The following is a 19,580-nucleotide window of genomic DNA, read 5'->3' as shown; positions in this document are numbered from 1 at the left end:
TACATTTGCTGATCAAAGGAGCCCTTGGTATGGACAGCCCCAATGAAAATTATCCATTATAACAGGGCTAAAATATTAAATATATCCGTGTACACATCATCAACTTAATGTTTCATGCGAAAGACAGGGGAATGAAAAGAAAAAAAGGTTTCCCTGATTAAAACAAAATCCAGAAAGTGGAAGTGAATCATTTCAACCCTCCTCTGAGTAAAAAATATCTTCAAAATTCTTGTTTCCCTTCAAATCTTGTATGTTGGCAAAACTTTGTTTTTTCTGACAGAATCCTACCATGCCCCTTTCTGTGCAGCTCTAGACATTTCCAGGGTGTGAAAAACATTTCAGTACAGTCAGTCTCTTCTTCTCCAGACCTCCACAGGCTTCCAAAATGTCTCCAAGAGACATCTCCTTGGGCCTTTTAGGAAATCACAGTGATTGCTTTTGGCACATACGGTTGATTAACAGCAACCAAAGTCTGGCTCAGTTCAGAAATCCTTTCCGAGAGCTCTGTTTCGATGAGCTGTGTTGTGGAGTGGCAACAGAAGAGGGATGCGGGTGCCGGAGATGAGTTGAGACTTTGCAGAAATGCCTGGATCTGAGTTGAAGCACCAAGTGGCTGGTGGTGCCCCATGGATGTACAGGCTCCTGAAGTTGAAAACAGCGTTTTTTGCTGGATTTTTGAATTGAATACCCCTCTGGGAGTGACAGGGAGAATGAAATGAAAGATGGGAGGACGAAAGTGCAAGACTGGTTCATTTTCCTGTGGGCTGGGATGCCCTGGGAGATCCCTGCTGCCGTACAGAGAGCAGGGAAGTGCCTGCCAATGTTGTACTTACGGTTTCGGAGAAAATCCCAGTTCTGCCTCATTCCTGCATCCTATCCACCCGCCTGGCACGTGGTGGGTTGGACAGGCAGCGAGCAAGGCGGAGGCCAGCCAGACCTCCCTTGTGCTCAGACACGAGCCACGGTGGAGCACATGAAACTAATCCAAAGCTTTAGCTCTCGGGCTCGCCCAAGGATGGCGAGCGAGCGGCACAGCAAGAGACGATAAAACAGCACAGAAAAAAGCTGGCACATCACAAACCAGGGTGATGATGCTGGGTGGACTGAGCAACACAGCATCCCAGTGAGGGAAGGGGGATGGTGGCACCCTTGTGAGCGGCTGACGGAGCCAGGGAGCCCCTTAGGTGAGCGTGTTGGAGTAGAAGCTGAAGCTTTCGGAGACCGTTTTGGAGTCGCTGCGGGAGGAGCCGTTGGAGGTCATGTCTACGGAGAGACGCTTGGCCTTGCTGCTCTCCTCCAGCTCCTCTTCAGCCCCACCAACCGCTGAGGACACGGTGGTCTCTATCCGGCTGACTTTGTACATGCTGCTCTGTGTCTGCAGGTACCTGGCTGACTTCATTTCCAGGCCCTCGTACTCACCGGCGCTGACGAACGGGCACCACCGAAATGCGTGTTTGAACCCCACACGAAACCTGGGGGGACGGAAGAGATGGGGAAAGGCAGGGGTGAGGGATGTGGAGATGGCAAAAGGACCTCGCTAGGAGTGGGAAGGCAGAGCTAACCACTGCTAAATGACAACCAAAAAAATGCTGCTTTTCACTAAGGGGAGGAAAAAACATGGATAAATCCCAGTTAGGAGTCAGGACTGTTTTGATACCTGCCCTCAAATCCCCCAGAGGCTTTAGGAAAGACTTATTTAGGTGAGTATTGTATCATCCCTGCATCTGGTGAAAGCAGTCCCTGGCAGAGGATGGGACAGAATCATCCTGGAAAAACTCTTCATCCATACTCTCCTCCATCAGACCCCTCTGTATCTCCCCCTCCTTCCCTTCCTGTTGCACCAAGATGCTGCCAAACGTCACTGGAAACCCACCTGTCATTGAGGCAGCAGTAGATGATGGGGTTGTACATGGTGGAGCTCATGGCCAGCCACATGATAGCCAGGTAGACCTGCTGGATGAACTTCTGCAGGTACCACTCGGGGCTGAAATATTGCAGGGTGAAGTAGATGTGGTAGGGCAGCCAGCACACCGCGAACGTGCATACCACGATGATCATCATCTTCACTACCTGTGAGAAGAGAGGGCAGGGAAGCAAAGTCGTCTGTTGAGCCACCTCTTTTTGCCTTGGAGACCTTTCCAACCAGGAACACGTGGTTGACATCTTGGTCAAACCATGTTCATGGAGGACACACAGCTGGAGGACACTCTCTGCTCTGTTAGCAACAACCACGCAACAAGTCCAGACCTGCTTCCACTCCTAATGAAGTATTTTAGGCTGTGGTTAATTGGGATTGGGCCTGAATTATGTCTCCTACCATACTTGGAGCTCCTTACCTTCCGCTTAGCCGAGACCTGCTCGTGGTACCGATCGGAGGAATCGCCGGGTATCTCGCTCGCCCAGAGGGTGATGCCGACCACAGTGTAGGCACATCCTATCACCAGAAGTGGCAAGAAGTAGATCAGGATGGTCATGCAGAAGTGATACCTAGAAAAAAAAAAAGATTAAATAATGGTTGCTGAGTGTATCCTCTACCTATTCAGTCTTCTCGCAAACTGAGCTTGAAGACAAAGTGCTTCACAGGGGTAAAGAGAATTTAGCACAATTCCTGCAGAGCTCGGGCTGGGAGACTCCCTGCTTTCACCCCAATCTTTTCCAGGCCTTTGGCATCCCAGCACCCTCCTGGGACGGGATGTAGAGGCCGGTGAAGAAGTTGTGACCTTCCTAAGGCAAAGATGTTTTAGCTGAAGTGGCTCTACTCTCACTTCTACTCTGTTTACACCCCAGATTATCCTAGAGATGAATGCTTGCTCTTTGCCTTTTATCTGGCAGTCCTGCAGGAGCAAATGTGGGGTTTTTGACATATAAAGGATGGGAATATTAAGCTGAAGAAATAAAGGCTTTCCCTGCGGGGCAAACACTGGGTCTTGGATGCAGCTTGCTTAAATCCTGGTCCACCATCGGTTTAGCTGGGCTAAGGTGGCACAAGGAATAACCCTTGTCTACAGAGACACAGCCTGAACCCTTGTCATGAAGGTTTATTAAAACTTTTCTGTGAATTTAGTGGCTGGGTTGGGTCTCCAGGCTCTTGGAAAGGGCAGGATCTTTGTGTCTGTTTAGAACAGGTATAAATAAGTCCAAAATTGAATGAGAGTGCCTGGATTAAACTGTTAGAACAGGCTTGAGACTCTTTTGTCGTGAAGTCGGTGGAGCTGTGGCAGGTTGCAATAACCACTGGGATTGTAGCGGGTTCTGTGAGGATTTGTGTTAAGTAGTGGCTGTTTAAGAAGGAAAAAAATAATGCTGTTTTTAACAAACAGGATGGGGACAGACTGTCTGACCTTGCAGGTTCCTTCCTCCCATCAGAGCTTGCAAAAATCTCTCTCCCCTGCAGAAGAATCAGCAACAGTGGTGTAGAAATGTGTCTGGCTGGGACAGTGCTGGCTGGCAAAGCGTCACGTGTGCCGCCAAGTCCAGAGGTAATTTTTTTCCCAGTGGCTTTAGGGTCTTTGCACGTGTTTCTGGCGTGCGTGCCCGGCTCGAATGCAAGGCGCTGAGGCTGCTCGAGGCGGTGCAGGCCCTGTAGCCACGCTCCACTCTTGCACTCCCTCACCCTCCCAGGAGCTTTGATTAAATAATATCTCCAAAGTGTAACGAATGGGTCAGGCTTGTGCCTGGTGCAGCTCCCCCAGGGGATGGGGCTGGCCCCTGAGCGGTGCTGCCACGCCATCTCCTCCTCGTTTTGTACCTGCAATCTCATTTGGCCTCCTCTTTGCCCAGCGCTAATTGCATTTGAGCTGGATTTTGTAGGGCTGTTTTCTATTTTGCTAATTAAAGAGGCGTCTCTGTGGCTCCGCGATGAAGATTTTGTTGTGGTTCCCGTGTAATGCAGGGTCTTAAACCAGCTGCAAACAGCTGAGAGCAATGCAGAAATGCCCCAGAGGACCTGTTAGATAACATAAGCAAAATGGACCCTTATTTTCAGAACTGCCTGGGTATGGTAGGGACTGGAATTTCCAAAGAGCCCCGGTGGGACTTTTTTTTTTTTGAATCCTGGGTGCTGAAAACTGGTCTCCACGTGAAACTGTTCATTTATTATTCTGCCTACAAGAACTGCAGTATCAGAGCACTTAGAGTAGCCTGGCTTTTGGAATTTAAAGGTCTTTGGTGTGGGGATTTAGGGTTTTGTGTAGGATGGAGGACCCTGTAGGAGTTACGGGACAGCGATGCCATCTCCTTTTGCCTTGCAAAGCCCAGATGGTCGCCGCAGGCTGTTATCTTCCAGAGAATCCAGAGTGGCTTTTCCCCTTCCCTTAACAAACCGAAATGGCAGCTAATGAAATTGGAATAGATCAGACATCTGTTTCGAAACCAAAAACAGGAGAGAGAATCCATGGTTAGTGGTGGCGAGCTGAATCGCCGGCTTCTGTTGCAGACACATTTCGCCTGCGCTGAGGTCTTTGTCTGCTTCCTCCCCAGGATGAGCGGGCTGAGAACAGGCACATTTTCCCAATAAAAAAACCTTCATGTGCAGATCCTGGTCTCTGATACACTCTGCATGCCAGGGTTGTGCTTTCTGGGCTCCATTTGCCAAGAGAAGGGACCTCCCGCTGTTGGGAGAAATCCCCTATTTTCACTATGAACTGAAAAAATAATATTATTTTTCATCATGACATTGCAAACAAGCCAGCTGCTGCCAGTGCCTTCCTTAAATAACTGCACCAAGGCCGCACGAGCAGGGGAGGGCGTTTGACAGCGACCCAACCACCTGTCCCTGTGAAGTTATTTTGGGGCAGTAAAATAACATCTTGGGCTCTGCCGGGCTCTGCGCTGTGCAAGTGAGTCCGTGTGGTTTGGAGAGACGCTGCTGAGCCGCAAGTTATTTTCAATCCTCTCCAAATTATTTGGGGTTTGGCTATTTAAAAGCTTCTGCTTAGCATCTGCTTTCCTGGCTGCCCTCATCCATCTGCAGAGCCCCTGGCTCACCGAAGAGCACGGGCTGCTCAGGCTTTGAAGCGGCGCCCGGCTTCCAGTGGCAAATCATTCATAGGTTAATGGTGGCATTTTTCTCTCGAATTAGCTATTTGAAAAAGCGACGGCCCCAGCGTACAGCCGGACGGCAAATGATCTGTCAAAGCCAGGCCCTGAGCTTGTGCTTGTAGCTGCTTCGGTCCGGGGAGGCTCAGCCCCACGCCGGCCACGTGGGCTGTCTAAGCCAGCGGCATTTCTTTGCGCTGGCTGTATTTATCCCGGTGACCCAAAATAATTAAGGTTGGAAAACACCTCTGGGGATCAGCTGGGCCAGCCCCAGCTTAGTTCTTGCCATACCTGCCTTGTAATGCGAATAAATAAGATGATAATAAACGATACCACCCAGCTCTCTGCAAACTGCTCTTCGCTGCTGACTGGCAAACTCCTCTCATTTGTCTTGCAGAGACCTTCGCCAGGCTCAGGTTGGCTTTAAACACCTCTGTGGGGGGGTGTGTCCCCTGCTTTAGCTCCAGCACAATTTCACAGCCCTAATTCATTGCTCCACAGGACTGGAGATCACAAACGCCTTTTTTTTTTTTTCCCCCTCTCTTTTTTCCTTAACTCATGACATTTAACTCGCCGCACGCCTCGCGGACTTCAAAGAGCAAACCACAGAGGACCGCTGTGCTGGCAGACCAGCGGGGTTGCCCGGACCCTTTGGAAATGCCAGATTTAATTAGCCAGCACCTTAACGGGAAGGAAGGAGATTCCTGCTGAGCCCTACTAGCCTAGCATTTGCCTCCCAGCCTGAGCTGATGGCACAGAGCCCCTTTTTGTGGCTTCATCTTTAAGCAGTCAAGTGAATTTTGGGGCATTTCAACTCAGTAAATCCCAAACAAGTTTTTTTTCTGTTATTGCCTGGCCAAAATACCCCTGGTAAAACCCTATTCACTTCTTGAGGGAATAATTCTCACCCCAGGAAGCCTTTAGAGATACAGGTTGCAGGGAAAGTGCTGCAAAAACCAAAGCCATACCTGTGGGTGTGAATAAGCCCCTTGGGGCAATGCAGGCCCCATCCCCGCAGCCCAAATATTGCATCTTAGCAGTTTTCCTTGAGAATGAGCATCCATCCAAGAAGGGCAGGGAACGTGGCACAGCATGGGGCGACATTTGGGACACAAGCAGCACTAAACTCACCTTAATTAACCTTAATGTACCCCAAGATGAGATGGATGGAGATTTTGCTACCATCATCTACACAGCACTACTCTCACTAGGACGGGGGGGAGATTCCCCCTTCCCAAGCAGCTTTGGACCATTCCTTCCTCACTTCCTTTTTTTTTTTTTTTTAAAAAAAAATGCCTTTTTTTTTTTTCTTTTTTGGTGACTTGTCCCCAAAGCTAGAAAAGTTCAACTCACGTTTTTCCGTACACGTTGGTGCTGTGCTCCGGCCACTCCACCAGACACACCATCCGGCCCGGCAGCTCTTCCATCACCGAGTAGTAGCCCTGGGGGAAAGCCAGCAGGAAGGCCAGGAGCCAGATGATGCCGATGACCACCTTGGTGGCGGTGGCCGAGAGCCGGGGTTGCAGCGGGTGGATGATAGCCATGTACCTGCACGGTGGGAAAAGGAGAAATCAAGGCTGGAAAGCCCCGATGTTGCAGCTTTTGGGGCTGTTTTAGGTCTCCCTTTCATGGGAGTTGTACTTTTCAGAGAATCCCAGAACCCTCTGGGTTGGAAAAGCCCTTGAAGCTCCTCCAGCCCATGACCCTCACCCTGACCGTTCCCAACTGCCCCAGATCCCTCAGCGCTGGCTCAGCCCGACTCTTCAACCCCCCCAGGGATCCCGGGGACTCCCCCCTGCCCTGGGCAGCCCATTCCAACGCCCAACAGCCCCTTCTGCACAGAAATCCTTCCTCAGAGCCAGCCTGACCCTGCCCTGGGCAGCTTGAGGCCATTCCCTCGGGGCCTGGCGCTGGGGCCTTGGCTCCAGAGACTCATCCCCCCTCTCTGCCCCCTCCTGGCAGGGAGTTGCAGAGGGCCAGGAGGTCTCCCCTCAGCCTCCTCTTCTCCAGACTGAACCCCCCCAGTTCCCCCAGCCGCTCCCCAGCAGACCTGTGCTCCAGACCCTGCCCCAGCTCCGTTGCCCATCTTTGACACCCTCTTAATGCATCCTGGGAGCCCCTCACTCCGCACGATGCAAACAGCATCGAATAATCCCTTGACGGAGGATTTCCCAGCCCATGCTCTAATTCTCTCGCGGCATTTTACCCTCGAGATTTGAATCCCGTCTGAGACACTCATTGACTTTGAGCCCAAAACCAGCTTCACTAACGCAAACAGCAACCAGCTGCTTCTGCAAAAACCAGTTTGTACGAAGCCAGTCGCGACGCTGTCGTCTGGCAGCAGCCGCTTTGGCAGCGCCCGGTAGTTTTGCACCCGCGCAAAATCTTATCTCTGTGGTGAATCACAGTGCCAAGCGTTACAGGAGAAGAACCAAAAATACGAGTTTTGGACCAGAGTAGGATGGGTGATCTGAGATACCACCTGTATCTGCCTGGCTCGTGGGCTCTTTCCCCTTGAACATCAGTCATCGTATGCGAGGAAAGCTCCAGAGGCGACAAGGTGGATTGAATTTATCCCTCTGCAAATCTAGTTTTGCAAAGCTGGCAGCAGCCAGCAGCACTGGAAAGATTAAGTGAGAACGTCGCAAATTTTTTATTTTATTCTCCCCCCCCCCCAGCCCCTCACCTCCATGTCAAGCTTCAGGAAGAAGCATTGCATTGCTCTGCATGTGTTCTCACCCGAGGCATTTGCAGCCTCCTCTATTTCTCCCTTCATCCCTTCTCCTTTCACAGAAGGAACAGGTTTTCCTTTTAATTTTTTTCCTGGATGGAATATACGCCCTGTGTTGCATTTTTAGGTGGCCACTCGCAGGGGAGCAAAGACATAGGGATTAATTTATGAATAGGCAGGAGGTACTGCCGTCAGCTCTTCCTCTGCCCCAGGGTACCAAACCTTATCACCTTTGTGCAGCTGAAAATCCACCTAATCCACCTGATAATTATTCCTCAAATATCTGTTTGGTACTTGAAGCTTGTTAGAAAAAGCCGAGGCAGTGGGTGTTAGTGCTGCTCTGGCACAGCAGCTGGTGATATATCAGTCTCCTGGCTTCTGCATCCACATTTCTGTTGCATTTAAAGTAATGAATTAATTTGGTAAGAGATGAATCCCCTTGCGTTCTAGCCGGTCCTCAGAGATTAGAGGGGCTGGGGGTGGCTGGATTTATTTCTTAATAGCTGTTCTAATTAGGGCCCTGACACCAGATGCACAAACAGCCCGTAGGCTGTAGGTCCGGTTGCATTCAAGGGAAGCCGTCAGGGTCACGAATAGAACGGTTTATTCTTATGCAACATCTACAAATTCTTTGAGATTGCCTCCGATAAATGCACAGACTGCAGTTGGCTCTATAGCAATACACAAAAAGAATGACTGCAATCACACCCAATTAATTCCTGGGTAATCACTCGGCGTAGCTGATGGCTCAAATCTTACCAAAAAGCGTCCCTTTGGGGGGGGGACAAGGACCACAAACCCATCCACCTGTCCATCCCGTTTGGTATCGGATTATCATCCCTCTGAGTTAGATACAAACTCAGGGTAGTATTTACTCAGTGTGTACGTGTGGGTGGCTGGGACTGTGGTCAAGCCATTGTTTCTTGAGTAACGACACAGCATGTTCCTTGTGTGTGCTGTTTTTGTGGGAAAAGAGAAAAAAAGAGAGATAAGGTCCACAGAGTTCCACAAAACAGACCTTGAGAGAAGGGGAAGAGCAGGAGATAAATCTGTGTAGTCACGTCAAATGTTCCTTGAGATAAGTGGAAGAACGGGACCACGTGGCCTCCACCTCGCTTCACGTTCCTCCTTGGTGCCATGGCAGCACAAATCACTGGATCTTCACCCCATCCTGTGTTTGTTCCAGGCACCGTGTGTTAAGGAAATGTGTGTTTTGCAGATTTTTCGCTGTTTTGCTTTTCCCACACTTCCAACAGATTCTCACTGTCCCCTTGTGGGACTGCGATCGGTTTCCTGGGACCCTGCAAGGACTCGTCTCCTTCCTCTTCCTCATCCTTCAGACTCCTGGTGTTGGGCTGAGCCCCTCGTTAGCGGGTTTGCTGAGCTGGATGAGGTTTGGATGAGGTTTGGGTGGGCTTTATCAGGGGGTTCAGAGTGGATTACCCTCAGTTTATGCTCCCAAGCAGCAGGAAGTCCACGTGCCTAAGTTTGCTGCTGATGCTCAACCCGATAGTTCAAGCTCAAGCCTGCAAATGGTGGACAACGAGGGATTTCCACAAAAGTTGGGCCATTTCTGTTGAAATACTTGCCTGGAGAAACATGTGAGGCTGAGAACTCTGGGAAGCAAAGCCACCGCTTGGTTGCAACCAGCCAGAAATGCTTTTACATCTCCGACCTTGTTTCCCCTGGCGCATTTGAGAGGACTTTCCTCATGGGCTTAAAGCACTTTTTGCAGCTGCAGAAGCCCCTTGAGGTTGATAAAACATCCAAATAATCACTGTAAGGATGAACTAAACCCCCACTGCATCACCCAGAGACCTTTCCAACCACCATCGACTTGGCTGCAACGCTGTCTCATAGTGGAGAGGAGACGGCGAAATTCATCCAACCACGCTGACGTTGGAGGGCTGGGGTCAGGGAGGCAGGAGGGAGCAAACAAGTGGTGCTTTGGGTTAAAACTGGCCCCAAATCCTATTTTTCAGCAGCGATTCCCAATCTGATGGTCCTGAGCAACCTCTGAAATATTCCCCGGGGGATGTCCTGGGTTCATCCGCCCATCAGGCTTAAAAATGGGAATAATAACAGTTCTCTCAGACAGGGGCTCTGACGGAGAAGAAAAAGATGTAATAAAAAGGGTCTGGGCTGCTTGGAGGAGCTGGTATTACAGGCCATAAAAATGCTGGAGATAGATGGAAATGTACAAACATCCTGAAAATAATTAGCCCATTATTTCATATTAAAATATCATATAATCATATAATTGTATCGCTAAGCAGAAAATTGTCCTAAGATTTTAATAACCACTTCCTTTTTTTGTCCCCCCCCCTTTTTTTTTTTTCTTTTTTTTCTTTTTTTTTTTTCCTTTGCTTGACAAGAACGACAAGCAGAGAATACAGTTTCATGTCCACCTTAGCTTGGGTGACAGCTGCTGTCTTGCTTGTCTTGGGGTGGAAAAGCATCAATACAGGGAGCAAAGCAGCTTCCTTTGCCTCCTTCCAGCGCTGGGTCCGTTGCTCTCAACTCTCATTTCCTTGCAGACGGGGAGGACTTTCCATGTTTCTCTTCCCAATAGGTTGGTGTGTATTCCTGTCTTTGAATTTTTGGGTTTTGGGTGTTTTTTTGGCCACCACTGGGGCTTTTTTTTTGCTTTTTTTTTTTTTTTTTCATTCAGAACACGGGTCCCAAAAAGCCAGTTTGCTTTCTTGCAATTCTGCTCAGTTTTGAGCCAAACCCTCCCCTGTGGTGTGTTTCTACGGTGAGGTTTTGGTTCACCTAAAATAAAACCTTCCGAGCAAGCGAATGCAAAGCAGAGCCGTGCTGCGGGCACCTCCAGGTTGTTTTCTCCCCTCCACGCAGGTTCGATCTCCCCGGCGAGGCTGCGGTACGTGCTGCAGCCAGACCTCCATCAATCACTTCTTAGCAGAGAAGAAAAACGACACGTCAATCGTGACTTTGCCTTTCAGCGAAAAAAAGCCAATCTATTTCTTCTGTAGCAATACCAACACTTTTGCATTCATATCGAAATACAGAGCAGGGGCACAGGGTGCAGCTGCAATGCGCCGGGGTGTCTGCGAGGTGCTGGTGGGTGTTTGGCCCCATGGTTTTGCAGTGCTGGGCACAAAAGGATCAGAGCTGAAGTGCCGGGAAGCCGCTGCCCTCCTTGGCTTGGCCGTGCGGATCCTGGCCGCGCCGGTGAGAAGCGAGCTCTCAAAAGCCAGGCTAATGAGTTTATTAGCTCATATTTCTCCTCGAAAAGTGCCTCTGTGGCCCCACTCTGCCCATCTCCCTAAGATGCTGTATCCTATTAGAGAGATTTATTTTTTTTCTCTGCCATCCAAGAGGGTGATTTTCCCATCCAGAAAAAAAAAAATTAAAAAAATGCGGGAGGTGAGGAAGAGGAGCACAGCCCCATGGGACCATCCTGCCCTTGCTGCTGCGGTGGGTGACAGACCACCGTGGGGTCTTCAAGTCCTAAATTGTCCCAGGGAATTGGCTCTTGGTTGAGGATTGAAGGACAGATTTCCTGCGTTAGGGAAAGGTTTCGTTCCCTGGGCACAGGGGTAGCACTGGAAATGGGCACATTTGCCTGCAGGAGGTGTTGCTTTGGGAAGATTTAACGATACCTTTTCCTCAAAATAAAATGACCTGCGGTTGCTCTCCTTTTGGGGGGCATCACCATACTCAGGAGCAAACTGTTGTTAAGTTCTGCAGGCTCAGGGTTGCCCAGAACGCAGCTGCGTTTTCCTTGCGCCTTCCCCACCAAGTTTCATGATTTAAATCCACCATGTTTAATGGGCTTGGCACTAAAGCACACAACTTTACACCAGACGCTATTTGATGACGTTGGTAATGCCGTTTGCTGCTGTTTAAATATTTTATTGCGTTTTGGGGGGGTGTTACCATGACGATACTATAATTTGAGTGCAACGTTATACCAGGGTAGCTCCGAGCGTATCGGTTATTAAATAGATAGTGCATTCGAGGCAGTGTAGCCATCTATTAATTGAATCTGGAAATCTGGAGTCTGCCTGGATAACTAACGTTACACAATTGTTTCCACCCTCACGGAGATGAGATTAATATAACAGCAAAAATTTATGAAGCATCTTCCATCCCAGAGTTTCCTTATCTGCTTCATTAAGTAATAAGGATACGACAGATAAGCGATGAGTAACCAAGAGGACTCAGAGTTTGTGTTTTACTGCACAACAATTTCCCATCCTGAGCAAAGAGGGGTTTAGTGCAGAGTCAGGCCTGGGGGAGTCTGCAGCCAAGTCAGAGCAGATGCCCTGGGCTGAAGTTGGTCAAATACCCCCAGCACAGCTGCAGGTGCTTCCTACCCAAGAAACAAAAATCTTCTCCGTGGGGAAAAACCTGCCTTTTTGCTTTCCATGGATGCAAAACTACCATCCCTCGAGTGGGTTTGCTTAGCAAAGCTTGGCCTTGACGTGTTGGCCCCAAATCCCTCGTATCTGGGTGACGGGCGAGGAGGCTCACTGAGCCCCGCGCGTGTGAAACACGACGCTGGGGACAAAGGCGCCGCAAGCAGCTGCTTCCTCCTATTTATTGCTGTGACACAAAAGAGCCCCCATCGAACCCGAGGGCTGGGCTGCGGGGCCCCAGTGATGCTCCAGCATCCTCAGCAAGCAGGAGGCTGCAGGTTTCTCACCGAAATTTCCCCGCAGCACCGATACAGCACAACATCTTTCTTTCCTTGAAAACAGCACGGTATTTCCTTCGAGCACAATCAAAAAGGACCCGTTACCCCCCACCAAGCAGCGAGCTGGAGTTATTCTGGCAGCTTTGCAAACTCCTTCCTGCGCAGCACCTCTTGGCCTTGCACACAAGGGTTGAAAAGCCAAATGTAGGTGAAACAGGATCAAACCCTGGTTCATTGCAGCAGGCTGGTGAGGAGGCGCAGAGCTCCCTCCTGCATGCTGAGGTGGGATGGGAGACCCAAAGCACCACCCCGCCCCGCCGAGAGACTCCGCAGATGCTGTTGCTCAAGGCACCTACATGACCTTATCAATTAATTAGTCCTGGTTTGTAGCTGGAGAGTGAAGGGGGAGAACAAAACCAACATGAAATGCAGGGCTGGTGACCGATGAGAACTGGCGCACTCAGTGCAGGGGTGGCTCCCGCTGGGCCATTGAGGAATTAAGAATAAATTAAGGAATAAATTAAGAAAGCCATCAAATATGGGAGACATCGGCCTGTCAGCCCTGCACAGCCTCTGAAAAGCAGCAAGGCTTTGGTGAGAAACAGGCCTTGGGAGAAAGATCAGAAACTGCTGAGTTGTGCCGAGGTGTCCGGGAAAAACAAGGGACAGCTGCAACCCCGAGCTGTGGGAAAGTCCTGAGCTGTGAGGAGTCACCTCCGCGTGAACAGCGCCTGAGCGAGCCGGCGGTTGGTCTGCACAGCCCGTGTTAGACTGGTCTAGTGCTGGTAGGAGAGAAGGTTGATAACTGTTTAATTGCTGATTTGCTAATTGTGAAGTAAGAGCTTTGGCGAGAGCACAAGTATGTACTATTAGAAAAATAAACGGCTTTGCTGGATAGAACTCTCAGAGTTGTGCAGGTCTGATATCCTCCCGCCACGATCAAATAAACCAAATGTCTCACCAGGAGCCCTCAAACTCCTGCAGCAGCTCCTGCCAGCTTGCAGCTGAGCACCGTGATCACCCCAAAAGCTTGTCTAAACCCCGAGTCTCCTGCGTGTCCCAGCCACCAAACTGTCACTAATTCATCTTAGTTCTGTATGGTTTTTTGGGTTTGTTTTTTTTTTGTTTGATCGGTTGGTTTTTTTTATTCCGGTTGGAAAAGCCCCTCGGGATCATCGAGTCCAACCCTCAGCCCGACTCTACAAAGTTCTCCCCTACCCCACATCCCCCACAGCTCATCCCAACGGCCCTGAAACCCCCCCAGGGATGGGGACTCCCCCCTCCCTGGGCAGCCTGTTCCACTCTCTGACCACTCTTGCTGGGAAAAACCTTTTCCTGCCACAGGAACTTCAAGCCCCCTCTTTTTTCAAGAGGAAAAAGGGGAAAAGAGATGTCAGTTAGTTTTTGACAGGCTGAATTCCTGTCTAGTGGGTATTGGGGGGGATTAATTCCAGTTAATACCCCTCAGATCAGAGTCTGCTGCTGGGAGCTGGGGCATAAACCAGCCTCGGTGAGTGACCCCCTTACTGAGGCCTTCCCTGCTCTATCCCCATCCCTCTGCTTTCTAACCCCGGCTGGGAAATCAACACTTCGAGGGTATCCAGCAGCTCCGTGGGGTTTTTGGTGTGTTCAAGTGCTGATTTTTTTAGGCGTGCAAAAAGCTGCCTGGTTTATTGCTTAGCTGGAGCATAAGCAGTGCTGCAGGGCGGCCGGGGCCAGGGGCTGCTGGCCCTGAACCCCGGGCTCTTTTTCCTTCCCCCTTGCTCTTCCATCTTCCAAATTACACCCCAAGCAGAGCAAGATTACACAGCGCCGGGCGCAGATCAAAGTCCTGCTCTGAAAACCCCGGAAATCCATTAAGTCAAGATTAAAAAAAAACAAAAACCCAACAAAACCCTGGTGCTATATTAGGGTGTAAATGACTAATTAATCTGTCTGTGCGCTGATGTAATTTGTCCTCTCCGGAGGGTTTCTTTCTGCAGTAATCACCTCTCGGGGAAGGCATGGGGTCGCTGAGCTGGCAAATATGTTCCTGATATTCAGCTGGTTCATGCAACCTGGGAGTTCAAGCTTGCAAGCAGTAAATAATTTTTCCGAGCCGGTTTTTCTTCTGCAAATAATATGGGGTTGGGGAGATATTAAAAGGTCTCTGGTGCAGACTAGTAATTTTAGGAGCTGCGGTGGTGAACGAAGGTTTGAAGATTTGATGTTTTTTCTGCAGCTTCTTCTAGCAAACTGATGGACCTTAAACCACCTAAAAGAATTTGATAACCCTGTTGGAAATAAAAAAGGGAATATAAAGAAGATCCCAGTTGGGTTGCCCTGCCCTGCGTGCTGGTCTGGCAGCGCTGACGCTGGTGGAGACTGGAGACGGGGCTTTTTTATGAGCAAAAGCAGCAGGTTGGTCTAGGAGTTGCAGGAGGTTAGTCCCACCGTATGTCATTTTTATAGCTGCTTTAGAGCAGAGGACACTTTGCAGAAAAAGGGAAATCGCTTCGTATTAAATAGCCCAAGTGCTGCACAGTCTGTCTTCACCCCAAGCTCACGGCAGGGCTCTCACCTTTCATCAGGATTTGTTCAGCCTGCGGTGTTTTCGGCTTAGCTCACTTAAATTTTTGAGATCAGAGATGATTTTTTTTTCTGATTCTGTAAGTAATCTGGGATCTTCACCTCTGGCTGCATTCCTGGTTGGCTGTCATCACAGAAGCTTCCATCAGAAGTTGGGGAATGGTGTGGGCAAGTGGTTGTGCTCAGAAATTCATCCGGGTCCCAAGGAGAAAGAAAATACAAGTTTGATGTTCCATCCTATGTGCCATAGATACTGCAATTTAGAGATGCCCAGAGGGGTTTTTTTTTTCTTTCTCTACATGTGGCTGCAAATTGGACTCACCATAGGCACTGCTGGGCTCTCACTTTTCCTGGAAGATTGGAAAAAACTCAGGATTTTCTGTCTATCTCTTTCAAGTGAATTAATTCACAGGAGGAGCTGGAAGCTGGGAGGGGATATGTGATGTGCTCTGGCCCAAAAATGAAGGACATGGCAAATTTTATAGTGCCAAAGCGAGCTGCTTGGTCCTCACTTTTGTAGAATGCTGAGAAGCAGCATCACGGCTTTTCCTGAGCAGACGTTACCAGCTGCCAGCCTCGACTCCTGAATTTCCTGCTATTGTTGCAGCGTTCAGAATAACACTCGGTATAGGATTAACTTTTTTTTTTTCAGAGTGGTTGTGCCCAGGTTGAAAGAAATCCTGGTGAAAGACTGGATGGTCTAGCTTCAAGCAAAAGCCTTTTTGTCTTGCACAAACCCATGGCGGGTCCTGCAGAAAAAACCCCATTGGGAGAATCAAACCCACTTCTCCCACTTGTTCTCTCAACAGCCCTGTTACGGCTGTGCCGAGTCTTTCCAAGGCGGTTTCGTATCCTCTGGCAAGGATGTTCTGGAAATTGCTTGCAGAAAGCAGGAGCGGAGATGATTTAGGGGAGCGATCTGCAGGCTGACGCTCCTCTGAGCCTTCAGACTCCGCATCCGACAGCTCTGCTGGATGGCTTAATACACTTTGGGAACACATTCAATTCTGCTTTCCTAGTTTTTGATGAAAATCAGAACGGCAGTCATGTTTGATTTCAGCTATGTCCTGGCTGTGACTATAACCCATTTTGCCGAGCCTACCTGGCTCTGCTGCTCCGAATTCAGGTGCTTGCTTTGCTAGTTTCAGCACAGCACAGCTTTTTTGCTGCTTGCCAGGACAAATTCTTCCCTTCTAGGGAACAAGTTCCTGCATTTCACGCATTTAAGTTACTGTCGTCAGGTCTCAGACATGGGAAAACAAGCAGTTTTCCAGTGCTTGGAGATGTTGTTGCATGCTGCTGCTTGCCTGGAGGGGCAGAGGATGGGCTTTGCTGCCTTCCCCTTCCCAATTTCCCACCTCGTTGGAAATTCGGGGCCCAGAAATGCAGCAGGTAGCTCTGTGCAGGAGGTGTTTGTACACCGAGGCTGCAGCTTCTTTTGGGTCCTTCTTGGTGGGGGAACCAAGCCTGCACGCACAGGTTTTGCAGGCCCGCCATGGGAAAACCAAGCCTCTGTTTAAGGGTTTGTAGGTGCAAGGAAAAAGCTGGAAATGCCAATTCCCCTCGAAAATTCAGCCCCAGGCTCCCAGACTTGCCTTTGCTCCCCATTTTACACATTTTCCTCCAGCTTCCCCTGGCAGATTTGCTTTTCGGGTTATTCTGGGGTGTGGACTGAAAGCTAAAACCCAAACTATTCAAAAAATCATCTCTCAAATTCATCCTAACCTGAAAGGGGCTTTGCCAGCTGATCCCCAACATCCTCGAAACACGGATGCTGCTGAAACAAAGCCAGCAACACCATCGGGTGGGAACGGAGCCACGGTGGTAGTATTCCTTTTTCATTTATTATTGCCTTAATTCTCCTCACATCTCCAGTATGAGAGCTTGGCTATGTCCAATTTATTCCAGGGAGAGGGTCATGCAACCACTCCAGAGTGAAACAAAACCTGAGCCTGTTTTCAAATGACTAGAGAGCATCATCTCAAGCTCTATTTCCCAAGCTGTCAGCACATGAGTTGTGGCAGCACTATAATTTCTCGTAGGGAAATATCCGTGCCAGTTTGTGCAGCACTTAGACATCAGCTCAAAATGTGCTGGCATACGGCAAGGCAAATCTTTTCCCCCCCCTTCACATATATCCCCAGCCAAAATGTCTTTTACTCCCTGGGAAGAAGGACCAAAGAGAGGCGTTGCAGAGCTGAGCTGTCTTCAGGAAATATGTTGCGTTGGAAAAATCTGTTGCGCTTGAAACGCCAGTACTCAAGAGGGAATTGCAAAGCAGTTTGAGAGCTTCAATTTATCTCTAGCACTGGTGTGAAAATGCCGTCAAATAAAAGATTTCTTGGAGGGGGAAGAGAAGAGAGGGCAGCTGCGTGCTGGAGGCGCTTGGCGTGTGGCTTATCTTGCATCCCTCAACCCCGGGCGCATCCCTCTGCAGTGAAAAAGGCAGCGTCCCCCGTGCCGTCGCACCCCGCCGGACGCTTGCTGAACTTTTGATCGTGGCCAGACGCAAGCGGGACCTGGCTCTGCCGACAGTCCCCAGCCAGCGGGCAGCGCCGGCAGGAACCAGCAATAAAAAACCCACCACTGAACTGTGCTGGCTGCAGCTAAACCAGAGAAATCCCTGGCACCTAGCGCTCCCCCCTGACCCCCACTAATAGAAATCAATAAAAACATCAGCACGCAACGTGACAACACACATCCGCCGAGTCAAGATGCCTTTCCCCAGCCCGCGCTTCTCTCCCAGGCTCCTTAGACGGTTTCCAACCCAGATGGAGAGACACGAAACAGCTCCCGCAGCGCAGCGGAGGCACGGCCGACACTGGCATGTCTTTTATGTCATGAGGTGATGCCATTTTGTGCTAAATATTGAGTTTGCTTTTAACTGAGGAGGTTGGGAAGGGAATGGACGGTTCTGCAGGGGAGCTGGGAAGGGACCGAACGGCGATGCTACAAATACACACCCAAGACACACTACCGACATGCACGGGGGTTACAAAACCTTTTCTCGAGCTCCTTTCACAAAGCTGACAAAGGATTCCCAAAGCCACCTGCAGCCAGGGCGGGGAGATGGATTATTTTTAGCGCTCTTTTCCCCAAAGGAGGTTTATTTTAATCATAGTGTTCTCCCACGACCAGAGCTCAGAGGGAGCCGAGCCCAGTCCCCAGGTGGAGGCAGATCGGGGTGCCGGGGAGGGTTTGGGGTGTCCCGCTCAGAGCTCACCTGTCCAGGGCGATGGCTGTCATGGAGTAGATGCTGGCGAAGACGGCAGCGATGGGGAAGAAGTTGTGAAACTTGCAGTAGAGCAGCCCGTAGTACCACTCGTTGTGGATGGCGTAGGTGAAGTTCACCACCGTGTTGAAGGCGGACATGGAGGCTTCGGCAAAAGCCAGGTTCACCAAGAAGTAGTTGGTGACGGTACGCATCCTCTTGTGAGCCAGGATGATCCACATCACCACCACGTTCCCCACCACCGACACCACCACGATGAGGGCGTAGGCGACAGCCCACAGGGCCACCTGCCACGGGGGCTGCACGAACTGGTTGGCGAAGGACTCGTTGAAGGAGGCGTTGAGTAGCCACTGGTGATCCAGCTCCGCTTCCAGAGGCAGGGCGTTATCCATCACGCCACGATGCAGCCAGACCAGGCGCACGGAGGTTTTGGGGTGCAGGTCCCTCCTGCTTTAAGGTACGGCAGGATCAGGGGACAAATTTGGGGTGCAGGTCCCTCCTGGGTCAGCAGGCAGCCACTTCGGGGTGCATGGCTGGTTCAGGGCACAGGTACCTCCCAGTTCAGGGCACAGCTGGTTCGGGGGGCACAGCTGGTTCGGGGCATAGGACTCACCTGCTTCAGGGTGCAGTCGGTTTGGGGTACATGGCTGGTTTGGGGTGCGGGTCCCTCCGGGCTTGGCTGCAGCTTCACCGGGGCGCGGACTCCTCCCGATTCAGGGCGCAGCCGGCTCGCGATGCGGGTCCCTCCCAGTTCAGGGCTGGAGAGGGATGCGGGTCCCTCCTGGTTTGGGTGCAGCTGGGTCGGGGTGCAGGTGCTCCCCTGTTCAGGACCGGAGCAGGATGCGGGTCCCTCCCCGTTCAGGACGGGAGCCGGTTGGGGATGCGGGACCGGAGCTCGTGCGGGATGCGGGTCCCTCCCGGCTCGGGGCGCAGCCGGTTCAGGATGCGGGTCCCCCCGGTTCAGGACCGGCTCGGGCTGCGGGTTCCTCCCGGTTGGGCACCGGGCAGGTCTCGGGCTGCAGCCGGTGCCGCGGAACCGGCTGCGGCGAGCGAGGCGCCACCGGGGCTTTTATAAGCGGCGCGGGCGGTGCCAGCGAGCGGGGGGCAGAGCCGGCCCCGAGAGCCCTCCCCGGCCCCCCCGCTCCCCTCCGCCCGGCCCGGGGGGGCTCGGCTGGGCCCCGGGGCTGCAGCCCCCCCCCGTGCCGCTCCCGCAGCGCAGAGCTGCCCTTCCCAGCGGGCGGGAGCCCCCAGATTTGCCCCCTCACCCCCCATTTTCACTCCTCATCCTCTCTCCAATCTCTTTGCCCTCAGTATCGCCCCGTGCTTTGCATCCTTTTGGGGGGCTGACGTGC

General features: G+C 51.0%; 1 protein-coding gene across 1 annotated transcript; it reads right to left on the bottom strand.

The window, feature by feature from the left end:
• Positions 1 to 394: 394 nt before the first annotated feature.
• Positions 395 to 18,620, bottom strand: TACR1 (tachykinin receptor 1). Its single transcript, XM_074928573.1, has 5 exons — positions 18,220 to 18,620; positions 6,391 to 6,585; positions 2,337 to 2,487; positions 1,874 to 2,070; positions 395 to 1,472 (listed from the first exon to the last, which is right to left on the bottom strand). The coding sequence occupies exons 1-5, from the start codon at positions 18,618 to 18,620 to the stop codon at positions 1,181 to 1,183; spliced, it is 1,236 nt and encodes a 411-aa protein (XP_074784674.1). The 3' UTR covers positions 395 to 1,180.
• Between the last annotated feature and the right edge of the window lie 960 nt (positions 18,621 to 19,580).

This window comes from Athene noctua, chromosome 28 (assembly GCF_965140245.1).
Source record: "Athene noctua chromosome 28, bAthNoc1.hap1.1, whole genome shotgun sequence".
Classification (NCBI taxonomy): Eukaryota; Metazoa; Chordata; class Aves; order Strigiformes; family Strigidae; genus Athene; species Athene noctua.
Note: the sequence above shows the minus strand (reverse complement) of the source record. Positions and strands in the feature narration are given on the sequence as shown.

Excerpts from the sequence above, each read along its gene's own strand:
- TACR1 (XM_074928573.1), bottom strand. The coding sequence starts at position 18,620 with ATGGATAACGCCCTGCCTCTGGAAGCGGAGCTGGATCACCAGTGGCTA. Across the intron at positions 6,586-18,219 it reads ACAGCCATCGCCCTGGACAG|GTACATGGCTATCATCCACC; the intron begins GTGAGCTCTGAG and ends CCCACCGTGCAG. Across the intron at positions 1,473-1,873 it reads TACTGCTGCCTCAATGACAG|GTTTCGTGTGGGGTTCAAAC; the intron begins GTGGGTTTCCAG and ends CCGTCCCCCCAG.